Source organism: Vespa mandarinia, chromosome 9, assembly GCF_050613455.1.
Source record: "Vespa mandarinia isolate Hongniang chromosome 9, ASM5061345v1, whole genome shotgun sequence".
In the NCBI taxonomy this organism is placed as follows: domain Eukaryota; kingdom Metazoa; phylum Arthropoda; class Insecta; order Hymenoptera; family Vespidae; genus Vespa; species Vespa mandarinia.
The window spans coordinates 1,212,029-1,225,000 of NC_140818.1; the positions used below are offsets into that span (position 1 = coordinate 1,212,029).

The 12,972-nt window shown below is 35.5% G+C and overlaps 1 protein-coding gene across 5 annotated transcripts in view; it reads left to right on the forward strand.

Moving 5' to 3' along the window:
* The first annotated feature begins 726 nt into the window (after positions 1 to 726).
* Positions 727 to 12,972, forward strand: part of LOC118446572 (uncharacterized) — a 14,466-nt gene continuing 2,220 nt past the window's right edge. For 3 of the 5 annotated variants that reach the window (XR_014982588.1, XR_014982589.1, XM_035877394.2), the window contains exons 1-4: positions 727 to 1,470; positions 3,136 to 3,272; positions 10,413 to 11,102; positions 11,759 to 12,972. The exon at positions 11,759 to 12,972 is cut by the window's right edge. Coding sequence is in view for 1 of the 5 variants with exons in the window: in XM_035877394.2 (XP_035733287.1) it covers positions 3,191 to 3,272; positions 10,413 to 11,102; positions 11,759 to 12,579 (1,593 nt within the window). In the remaining 4 variants the exon portion in view is untranslated. Of the gene's footprint in view, positions 1,471 to 2,644; positions 2,726 to 3,135; positions 3,273 to 10,412; positions 11,103 to 11,758 lie in introns of all 5 variants that reach the window. The other 2 variants (XR_014982590.1, XR_014982591.1) reach the window with 2 other exon arrangements.

Sequence of the window (12,972 nt, forward strand, 5' to 3'; positions counted from 1 at the left end):
TATCGCATTAAAAAGAAAACGAAAATGTCGGACATAGAAACAAAAATAGAAAAAAAATTACCTTATAGAGGACTTGTTATGAATAATAAAAAAAAAAGCAAGGAATCATCTTAACGGAGCAAACAGGGTGGAAAACGATTCTGAGGAGGGAGCACGAGTAAGTAAGTAGGGTGTCTTTCGAATAGTTATGTAGTCAGACCAGAGCGACAAGAAAAGAGAATGAGAGAAAGGGAGAGAGAGAGAGAAAAAGAGGAAAAGAGAGAGAAATAGAGAAAGAGAGAGACAGACAGACGGGGAGAGAGAGAGAGAGAGAGAGAGACACACACACAAACAGAAAGAGAGAGAGAATGAAAGAGAAAGAGAGAGAGACTTCTAGGGTAGGAACGGACAATGAAGAGGCGTCGACCACAGGCGCTCACGGCGCACTGCACTCGCCAATGGTCCGTGCGAGTTCGGCAAGCGTGGCGAGTTTGGCCACGCCCCTTAAGCGTGGCCACTCTCTCGCGGGACCTTCACGGTCGAGCATATTGCACGCTTGACGAAGCGCGCACGAACGCATCTCGATAGAATAAGAGAGAGAGAGAGAGAGAAAATAATTTGGCGGGGGCCGTATCGGCGTGTTTGGCCTGCCTTCACCACGACTAAGCGGCAAAAGGAGAGAGAGTCGAGAGAAGATTTCTTATTTCTGCTCTGGTAAATCTGTCGGGGCAGTCAGTGTGAGGCTGTGAAGGCCGAACCGCGCATCATTGCTTCGCGGTTAATTATTTTCTATTTGGTCTATCTGTCTCTTTCTTTCTTTCTTTCTTTTTTTCTTTTTCTCTTTCTCTCTTTCTCTTTCTCTCTTTTTTCTTTCTGTCTCTCTCTTTTTCTCTTTCTCTTCTCTCTTTTTCCCTCCCTTTCTTATACACATACCACACACATATATATATACGCGCGCGCGTGTGCACACACACACATTTCTTAGAATTTCGCGATCATATACACGCAGGTATAAACAAAAAATATAAACAATAAAGAGAAAGAAATATAACTTTGATAGACGTTGGTGTTCAGTGCGTGGCCCGGCATTGCGCCATTTCAAGTTGCGCCACGCGTTGCGCCACGCTTCCGCGCGCGCGAAAATTCTGCGTAACGCGTCGACGCGCCGCCGGTCGCGTGTGCGTTTCCATCCGCACAGTGTTTGGTGCATATGTGTGCTTTCACGCTTTTGCCGTTAACAAATTTTAATGCGGACGAAAGGTACAGAGATTCGAATCTCGTGACAAATTTTTTTATCTGTCGATAAAAAGAGATACAAAGATAGAAAGAAAGAACGTGAGAAAGAGAGAGAGAGAGAGACAGAGAGAGAGAGAGAGAGAGAGAGAGAGAGAGATCGTAGATCGATCGATCGATCTTAGAATATTTTATGTAGCCGACGGACACAAACCTGGCCTTCTCTCTCGCGCGTATCGATGGATCCGATCGTCCTAGGTGAGCTTATAATCGATATAACTCGATCGATTTTTGATAGTTCTCGTTTTTTCTTTTTTATTTATTTATTTATTTATTTATTTATTTATTTATTTATTTATCTATTTATTTACTTTTCTATCTTAATCATGCGTTCTTTTGTTCCTAATGTGACGATGTGAATTGTAGACGATGATTAATTATATTATGTATATCATAGATACGTCTATTTTAAAGATGTACGTCTATAATATGAAAAGGGAAAGTTTCGTTTAAAATATGCAAGACAATGAGAAAAAATGTAACTGTCGTCGCCTGTTTTGTTTCATAAACAAACCCAGGGTATCTTTATAAACTGATCCAATGGAAGTTATTTTACTTTGATCGGAGTTTATACCTATCGAAAAATATCATTATTTTAAATATTCGTTAGTTCGTCAACAGTCCGTCGATAATAAATTTATAAGTTAATTGATTCACTTGCTTATATTATGATATATCTATATATATCTATATATATATATATCAACTTGTTTATTTAATAAATTTATATTTATTGAAACTCTTTGAAAATATTAAAGATCGCGAAGAAACGTCGAAGTATCATTGAAAACACAATATACGATTGAATGGATCGTTGCACTCGACGGAAGGAGAATATCGTGTTACCTTTTGTAAGACTTTCGTCGAAACAGTAATTCCAAAATTTATTATCTTTTCGATGTGCTCGAAATGAAAATAGATTTTCTTCTCTGACATTTAAGTATCCACGTATGTATTTATGTATGAGATAAGACTCGTAGATCGTATGTGACGATTATTTTTTTTATGACGTTGAAAAATCGTTCAGTTTATATTTTTTTTTTATGTAACTATCTGTAAAGCTTTATGAGAATAATGAAGAGAACAATATTTTAGAAAGAATAGTGTTCCTTATTAAAAATGGAATTTTAAAAACTTTTGCTTTACCTTTCGCTCTGTAAATATCGATCAACATGAATATTTTCAATTTTCTTTGATACTTTTCAAACGAAGTTACATAGATAAATTGCATTTAAAAAGAAAGAGAGAAAGGGAAAGAGAGAGAGAGAGAGAAAGAAAGAGAGAGAGAGAGAGAGAGAGAGAGAAAGGAAAGACAATCGATCCTAAAAAAATTAGGTGTGCGTTTCAATTAATTTCGACCTATTTCCCTTAGAAATTAAAAGCAGCGCGATACAATGTTATGACTCGCTTTGGCGCCACTCGCACACATCGTCGGATAGATTATAATATAAATGTGAGAAAAGGAAATCTTATATTGCGTGTATATTATCATTGTATTCGTATGTGTATTTTTCTCTTAGGCATTTCGTATTTTTGCACAAAGAAAATTATAGTGCGCGATAATCATTAGATTACTTACTTACTACGTACCTATCTATATTTAAAAATAAAATTGATTTATTTTTTTTGCATGGAAATTAATTAAACGTGGATGACAATTATGTTAATCTGCTAGATTTATAATATTAATTATAATATTATCGCTGTTTTTTTTATTATCATTACCTTTGTCTACCTAGCCTGATGTTCAATTTTTTTGTTAGGCAAATTAGGACGTTAAAGACATTGTATAAACTCATATATGCACTGATAATGATAATACCATAGAGATACGTGAGAGAATGTGATTTGGTTCATTCATAGAAAGTATGCCTGCTGTACTCATTTCTCTGGCAACCTCTGACCTTGTGGGTCCCGGATGCCCTGCCAACTCCTTATCGCTGGCTTTCAGTCTTTTTTAAGCTCATCGGTCGTCGTTGAACGAGAACGAAATACGAGTAGTAAGTGAACCAGAGAATCGTTCTTTAATAATTACGCGTTATATTGCGGAATATAGTATAATATATGTACCTACATGTGAGCGTGATGTGTTAATTTGAACATTTTGATACGTTGAGTGTAACGTGTTAATTCAATGAGAGAGAGAAGAAAAGAAAGAAAGAAAAAATAGGGAGAGGGAGAGAGAAAGAGAGAAAGAGAGAGGGAGAGAGACAGAGAAACATTATGTAACTTTACTCGCATAATTTTATTAATAATACTAACTGGCAAAATGTGTTGACAAGTCCATCATCCATTAAAATTGTTTTCTGTTAGATTTATTTATCTATAGATAATAATTATATAAAATCGTTCGTCATGCATAATCGGCTTGGTAACATCGGGAATTAATAAGAGAGATCGACGATTACAATATTAAAACGATTCTGCTAAATAATACATACATCGGGTCTTGAGATGATGAACGCTTTAAAAGTATTATCATTATCAGCCTCCGCTTTTTCCTCTGTGACGTTAAGAATCTTCGAAGTCATTGACACCAATACATCCACATACGTGCAGTCGCGACTATAGTTCAAGACCTCGATACGTAGTTTGATATATTGGAAACGTACGGTCAAGATAGAGGATTCGAATATTCAAAAGGGACTTGTCAAGATATTCATCCGAGAAGAACTAAAAAATTTTAGTCGAGAGAGAAACTAGTCACTAAATTTTTACAGCCTATTATTTTATAAATTATTAGTATTGTGTTATCTTCACCTTTGGATTTATCACTTAGACTCTACAGTTTAGTCGTTCATTCACCTATTTATCTATTCGTGTCTTGCAATGATAAGAAATTAAACTTTCTCTATCTCTTTCTCTTTCTCTCTCCCTTTTTCTCCCTCTCTTTCTCTCTGTTTATGTCATTCGAATTTCTTTCAAAAAGTATTGGAAGAAATAGTAGTAGATTGTAAAAGATTATTTCTATCTTTTTCATCTCTTTCTCTCGTTATTATAGTATTAAGTATTGTCTTTCCTTTTGTTCTTCCATTTGGGATGAAAGTTTTCCAATTTAAAGGGAAATTCAAAAGGACAAAGCAGATATATCCAGGTGAACTCTCAATGAGTTCTTTCCGCAGTGGGACCAGAACATGTTTACAGATTTATTAACGTTCAATTAGTAATATTTGTGTCGGTTAAACAAGGAATGTGGCTTTTAAAGTGCACGCAGGCAATGGTCGAAATCCCGTTGACAAAGGACTCCGCAAATATTTCTGTTGGCTCCCGAAGAATTCTCAGGTTTTAACTTTGGAATCCATTTCTGACTGCTACGTTCTTTTCTGCTACTGTAATATGTATGTATACTATTGTATTGACATAGTCCAAATATTTCTTGTAAATTTGTTAGTTTTCTAATTCGTATTCGTAAGAGACTTTTTTTTGTTTCTTTTTTTTTTAATGAAATTAATGAATTATTTAAGTTATTCATTTCTAATGGCTTATCATATAAAGTCGGATACAAAGTCTTAGATAAATGTTTCATAGTAAAAAACAAGAAAACGAATTATTCGGATGATCGTGATACCATCCAAACATGAGAAATAACAAATGAATGCGACATCCCGAGGTATTTATGAATTATCCGTACTCCTCACGTCCTATTAAACGCGTAACGTACCAAACTATCATCGTGTCATACGTCAAAAGACTCTTTCGTTCAATCATTGACGTGCCCGTTATATTGCACCCTCGCTTAGATTACCAATGAAATTTTGCACAGACGTCTCGTGACTTCTCATAAGTGAACAACGATTGGCTACTTGCCACAAGAGAACGAGTTTCTTAATGTTGCATTCTAAAGATTTATTATAGTGAAATAATAAGATGACTCACAAGGAATAGATGAGTCTCAGTCTATGAAGATAATTTTTATTTGCCTGATTAAATGAAAAGCGTGATAAAATCATGATATTAATAAAAAAAAATTGTTTAACGTTAACACAGAAAAAGAAGCGGGAATTGATATAATTCAATGGGAGAAGTAGGAATAATATATAATTTTATTACATAAATGTTAACTGAGTGTAATAAAATTTTGATAGAACATTAAAATGTATATTTAAATCTTGATAAATGAAGTCTGAAATTATCTGAAAATTTGACAGAATTCGTTGACTCGTCATAAAAGCCAAACTCGTATCGCGGATCGAACTACAAGGATTCTTTACCGAAATGTGAAACGCGCGCTCTCACTTTGACTGCCGAGGAAAAAGGAATAAGTTTCGTCGGAGGCACGAAAGTTTTTTGTTCCTCGATCGAATATATTTCGGTACCACTGTCATCGCGTATCCCAGATGCGAGCTTGCTACCAACACGCGTGCACACGAATACACCAATCCAACGTATGTACATGCGGGATATATTTTGCACGGATATATTTTAGGTGAGCAGGGAGGGTTATAGAAACGGGAGACGAAGATAGAAAATAGAAAGGAGGAAGGAATAAATAAAATGCTTTCTTAAATATAGTCGATAATTAATTTATTAAAATCACATTTTTCTTGTACATGTAAAGACAAATTTTCAATTTGTCCATTGTAATTAACGTTTTCTTTTACATCGATATCTGTTATATGATTTATGTCATTTTTAATACCCTATCTAGTAATAGGTAGGTATCATTCGAAGAACATCATATCTATCGTCAATCGAAAATGTCTTTTGTATTATTGTCAAGAATATCACAGTAAAAACGCAACGATTTGGCCGGTTCCCAATATATAAGATCTTTCGGAATAATGAATTTTACACGATGAGACTTGACAAGTGCTATTTTGAATACTCGCATACATAAACAATAGATGAATTGGCATTAGAAATTGACACCATAGAAATGTGCGAATATAATAATAATGGATTTTCAAATTTCTCCGCTAAATTTTATATTTGTCATCGTACAATCACGAATGAGGAGATTATAAATAATCGAGTGACATTTATCGTTCAATGAGAAATGTCGACGGTCTAAAAAAAAAATTTTTTTTAATCGCCATCAACGATTTTAAAAAAGCTATGCGAAAATTAAAGAAAAATGTTAAATGCGGTTGGAGATGCGCGAACTACTAATCAACGACACATGCGAACGAATTATCGTGAAAACAAAATCAAAGATTCGTTTCTATAAAAGCTAAGATATACCGACAAAGGGGCAAGTTGGGCTCGATAATTAGCGAGTTAGATGGTAGACAAACACCGGCCGCGTTTCGAGCATCCATATAAGCGGGGACATATGTTCAACGGGTGACACTGACATCCATCACGTGAGATCGTGCACGCCCATTTTTCCTACACTCTCCGCATTTACACTCTTCTATCTACGCCTATGGGTTCCTCTCTCTTTTTCTATCTTTCACTTTCTCTTTCCTCCTCTCTTCTCCATCTTAATAAATTTTCCTTTTATCCAATTTTAAATAGTTATATTGAAAGAATCGCCATTTTAAACTAACTTTATCCTAACAATCGCATATCATTATACATATTGTATAATATTGTATAATTTAATAAGTAGATATATACATGTAAATTATATGTAAAAGAAGAAAAAAGAATATATATATATATATATATATATATATATATATATAATATACAATTAGTGTATCTATATAAAATATATTTTACTATAAATTAACATTTATTTTTCATACTTTTCTTAATAGACATCTTATATATTATACATATGTATAATTTAATAAATATATACGCGTATGTAAATTATTTCAATTGAATAATGATTACAACAAATAGACAATAATTAAACGTAAAATGTACTTCCCCATACGTTTTGTTTAATATGATGATAAAATTCTAAGTCGATAAACTATGCTCGTGATAACGGATGTACCTGAACAAATTCGTCGTAGAAGATCGAGTGAGCACATCGTACGAATGCGTTCTATGGAAGCCCGAGTTAGACTTATTTTACACGAATATACAGATGCACATATATACTCATATATGTGTTTTCACAGGATAGAAATCGTCGCATCCGCACGTTCACTACACTAACAAATACACGCATACACACATGTAAATACAGACGATCGCGTAATATTATTAGACTTTTTCTGGTGAGCGGTGATGAATGGTCGTGCTCAAAGGCTCCGACGCGTGTAGTCATTTTACACTCGTGTAATACATGTACATTTGACTTAAGAAGGCCACGACTTAACTCTCTTCAGTGTGTGCGTAAACGCTTATCGAGATGAAGGAAGAGATGCGAGACGGCTTTTAACGACAATACATCTCGTTTTCCAATTTTCTTTTCTTTTTTTTTCCTTTTTTTTTTTAGTACTTTATCTTAAATAAAATAAATAACGACGCACGCTCACACATGTGCAATAATAATGGAGAACAATTTATAAAGACTAGATAATATGTTTTATAATAATTAGTACTTAATAGAATTAATATATAATTAATATACTGGATAATTTATACAGTAATAACAAGTATCTATTTTGCATAATAACTTAATTTAGGTATATAGCAATATGTTCTCCAAACTAAGATCAATAATTTTTGAAATTACAAAACAGGTCTGTCCAAACAGACTGTCGATTAAAAACAGATTATCGATTAAAAAATCTTATTATTCGTCACTTAAAATGTAAAATAGTAAATAGAAATTATCGAAATGAATAAGAAATTCGGATTGAACGATGACATTGGACGTCTAGAAATTTTAGCGAATCATCGTTGAGACAATCGGGTCAATGCGAATGGTCTCGCACAGAAGAAGTAAGAAGAGAGAAAAAAGAAAAAATGAGAGAGAGAGAGAGAGAGAGAGAAAGAGAGAAAGAGGAATACGGTCCAGCAGCATCCCGACGGTAGAGGGGAATCACTCAGCGAGTTTAATGTACCGTGCGTTGCTTTACGGAGATTCAGGATCGTCATTAAAAGGCGAGGGCCAAAAGAGATAGAGAAAAAAATGACGATGCAGTTGACGCGCAAAAACGGTCTCCCCAACCTTCTCTCATCCCTCCCTAAGCCCTCCTTCTTCTCTCCCTGAACTCTACCCAGCCCTACCCTCTGACCCTCGGCGGCTTCGAGAGCTCCGTCCTCCGACGAAACTCTTTTTCCAGGAATAAGAGGAGGCACCCAAAAGGGTTCCCTTTACGTCGACCTTTTCTTATTTATCGTATCCTCTTCGAAAGCTTACCCAAAGTCGCCTTATATTTCCTGATACATATATATATACATATATATATATATACATATATATATACATATATATATATACATATATATATATATACATATATATATATATACATATATATATATACATATATATATATACATATATATATATTTGTGTATATATATAAACGAGAAAAAGAAATGAAATTGATTGGTTTTTGAAAAATATTTAAGTAGGTACGAAAGAAATAAGAAAGACAGAAAGGAAGAAAAGAAAAAATGTGCTTTTAACAAAATCGAAAGATGTAAGAGAAACATTTTCGTATGGAACAAGTAGTACCTAAGTAAGTACTTACACGTGGGAGAGCAAACAAACATGGCGGTCACAGAAAGAGCAAGTAAACGTAAAATAGACGTAGAAATAAATGTCCACATAAAATACACTTACATACGTATGTTACCCATTCTCTTTCCTTTAGTACTGACGTTTATTAACAAAATAAAATAATATATTTCTACATATATATATACCTCTTTTTCTCTCTTTCTCTCTCACTATGTATATATATATATATATATATAGCCTTTCATAAAATTGATTTCAAAAAAAAGTTCATAGATGAGATGACAATGAAGAAATTCCATTGAAAATCCATCAGAATATCCATTGAGTATTCAATTTCAATGACGAAATGTCAAACGAATTTCGAACATTAAGATACAAATTGAATTGACTTTGTGGCTCTAATGGAACGTGAAGAGGAAGAGGGGCTGATATTGGGGCTATAAATTCGTACATTCTACATGAACAGAATATACTTATGTGGAAAATCGGGGGAACATGTGTCACTTGTTTTCGACATAATTGGAATGTGTATCCAAGAGAGAAAATGAGAGAGAGAGAGAGAGAGAGAGAGAGAGAGAGAGAGAGAAAGAGAGAGAGTAAAGGAAAAAGAGAAACTGTGAAGATTTTCTGGTTTAAAGATAGAGCTTCCTGTCGTTTCTGCTCGAAAGATCGCTACATGTTCGGTTAATCAGGAGAAATAGAATTTTGGTGGATTTGGAATGTGACTAGGGACGATTCCTTGTGCGTGGGGTAACCGTTTGCTAATTAAGCTTTATGGTAAGACGATACGGACTAACGCGAGTCTCGTACAGTCCTGAGTTACCTCATTGCCAAACGTTGTACATCTGCATCTCATTAAAACGAGTAATCATGGCAGAAGGTAGAATACACCTAATACCACGGATAAGAATGTATGTATATATCATTATCGCTGTTATTTATTGTCGTCCTTATCGATTTCGGAACATTTAGATAACGGAACGAATAAGATTAGAAAGATCTTAGGGGAAAAAGAAAAGGATCAGAGACGAAATTAGATACCTACTTTAATGATGTATTTGATGTGTTCATTGATATCTTTTAGTTCTCAAAGAAAAAATGAAAAGAAGAAAAAAATTTGTATTTTTTTAAGAGTGACTTATTGATATAACATTTTCTTACTTAAATATTATTTTCCTTTGAGTATATACGCCAAAATATAAACAACTTTCGGGACACGATTTGTCTTCAAGTAATGCAAAAAATTACTATCCTTGCCGAGTCCGCTGATGCGTCTTGAAGTTTCTTTCTAGAAATTAATTCGCTTAGTTATCGAGACAATCGAAAGAAATCCACATTAAAGTCGGCTCTCTTCATGAATAGAACCGTTGATAAGTGTGAAGGAAACGAGTGTATATCATTTAACGAACAAGAAGCATTCATTATTTTCTCTTTTTGAATGAAACTGAAAAAGCCAATCGGAAGAATAACGTTTATTTTACTTTATTATATATCATGTATATATATCCCTATATGTATATATTCCTAGGTAATACATTAAATACAATGAAACTTAAACCAATATTTATAACGGGACCTACAAAAAATTGTCTTTCTTATTTATTCACAGAAAGCGCTGGCGAGATCGGCACTCAGCAGCAACAGCAGCATCAGCATCAACATCAGCATCAACATCATCATCCGCATCAGCAGCAGCAACAACAACAACAGCAACAACAGCAGCAACAACAACAACAGCAACAACAATACGGCGAGGTGAACCAATTGGGTGGAGTATTTGTGAACGGCAGACCACTACCAAACGCAGTACGTTTGAGAATAGTCGAGTTAGCTCAATTGGGCATCAGACCCTGCGACATTTCACGACAACTCCGAGTCAGCCATGGATGCGTCAGTAAAATACTCGCACGTTACCATGAAACCGGAAGTATATTGCCTGGTGCAATCGGTGGAAGCAAGCCACGTGTCACCACACCTAAAGTCGTACAATATATAAAGCAACTTAAACTTAAGGACCCTGGTATATTTGCTTGGGAAATAAGAGACCGTCTCCTGTCCGACGGTGTCTGCGACAAATACAACGTGCCATCGGTTTCGAGCATATCAAGGATACTACGGAACAAAGTTGGAGCTACCACGACGATGCATCATCATCCGCATCATCCAGCTCATCATCATCATCATCTTTATGCAGCCGCAGCGGCTGCCGCTGGTGCAGCACTGTGTCCTGTTCCGTATCCACCAGCACCATATCATGCGACGCCTTCGCCGACCCATCATCATCATCATCACCATCAAGGTCGGTATACTGCCACGATTAGATGAATATTTTTTTCATGAAAGCCTCCATTATCGCCTGTCAGGATATATCTATTTGAAGAATATTCTGAGTTCTTATTAACTGCTCGATCAATTGGGTATTTGACTAAGTACTTAGCAGATTAGTCTAATCCGAACATGAGTGATTAATTGCACAGGAAAGTAGAGATATTAATAATTTCGTAAGTACCCATCTCGTCAATTTATCAATTTTAAATAAGAGCTCTAACTGTTGATACCTACTTAAATACAGATTTACACGGATTAGAAATGAATTTTGTTGACGTTTGATTAATTAGTATGATAAATGTAATATAATGTAAACATAGATGATAGATATCTATAGTGGCTTTAAAAATATTTATACGTTTTTTAGAAGTATAAATAACATTTTTTAGAAGAAATCAAATTATTCTAAAAGAAAGTTCGAAGAAGAGTTCACCATTAAATTACAACGTGAGCGAATGAATGAAGCGACATGCGTCCATCGCAAACCTGTAGTATACATTCAGTTCTAGCAGTGAGTTCGCGGGATGTCAGGCAACAGTCTCACCTCTTTCTTCCGTCCTGATAGAAGCGCGGCCTATACATATACGAAACGAACTTCCTACCAATTTGGTACCGCTGCGTTTCCAGTTGGTACGTCAACGGCGATCAAGCTGTCCACGTCATCGTCAGCATCCTTGATATACACCAGTGGTGAGATCCAAGCGATAGCAGCAACGACCGCAACACTGACGGCACTATCAACAACAGTAACAGCAGTGTCAACAATTACAACGACGACGACGACAGCAACAATGGCGGTCGCGGCAGCTGCAGCAACAACAGCTGGTATTCTTCAGTGGCCGAGTCCTCACACTGTCCAGGATATTTTATCGATTGGTGTCACTGCGAATGGCACACCAAGTACCACTTACTCCTTTCCTGATTCACCTGCTTGCACGAACATTCTTCTCAACAACAACAATAACAATCACATTACCAACAACAACGTTAGTTACCACGATCTTTCCCATCGTCACCATCATCATCATCATCAACAGCAACAACAACAGCAACAGCAACACAGTCAATTGCATCATCGGCAGAATAACGACGGTACCTCAGGGAGCAATAACAGCAACAATAATAATAGTAATAATAACGACGACAGCAATAACGGCAGTAGTAATGCCAGTTGCGATAGCGTCGGTAATAATAATAGAGAAACGACACCGAGTGGGTACCAAAGTCTCTCTTATCAAGCTCATCATCATCATCATCATTATCATCATCATCATCAACAACAGCAGTATTATGCTTCCGCGCTCTATCACCATCATCACCATCATCATCATCATCCAGATAGCGTGAGACCGCTCGCGGCCGGCTCGCCTGTTCTCTCGCCGGTTCTTTCGGTCCAACCGATAATGATGCAACTATCGAGTAGTCAACCTGCCAGTCCGTGTAATTAATGGTCGATAAACACTTTCTCGATATGTGTTCATCATTGATCGTTCGTTCGATCGTCATTCAACTAAATGCGATAATGAGCTGTGTGAATTGAAAAAGACTTCATAAAAGAAAACAGTGCCTTTCGTAGATTCGATTCGATGACACGTAATCGAACAAACTGACAAATCCAATTTGAAAGTTGGTACTTTAATTGCCAATATCCTAAATACCAAAGACTATCATCTAAGCATCTTTTTCTTTCATTCTCTATTTTTCTTTTCTACGCGTTTCGCGTTCTAACTTTCTATGGAAATTTATCAATCAAATGATTATTAAGTAGATAAATACGTGTTTTGCGTACATGAACGAAGTGATATTTCAGTGAAGTGCACTAAATATTTACACGTAAGTAT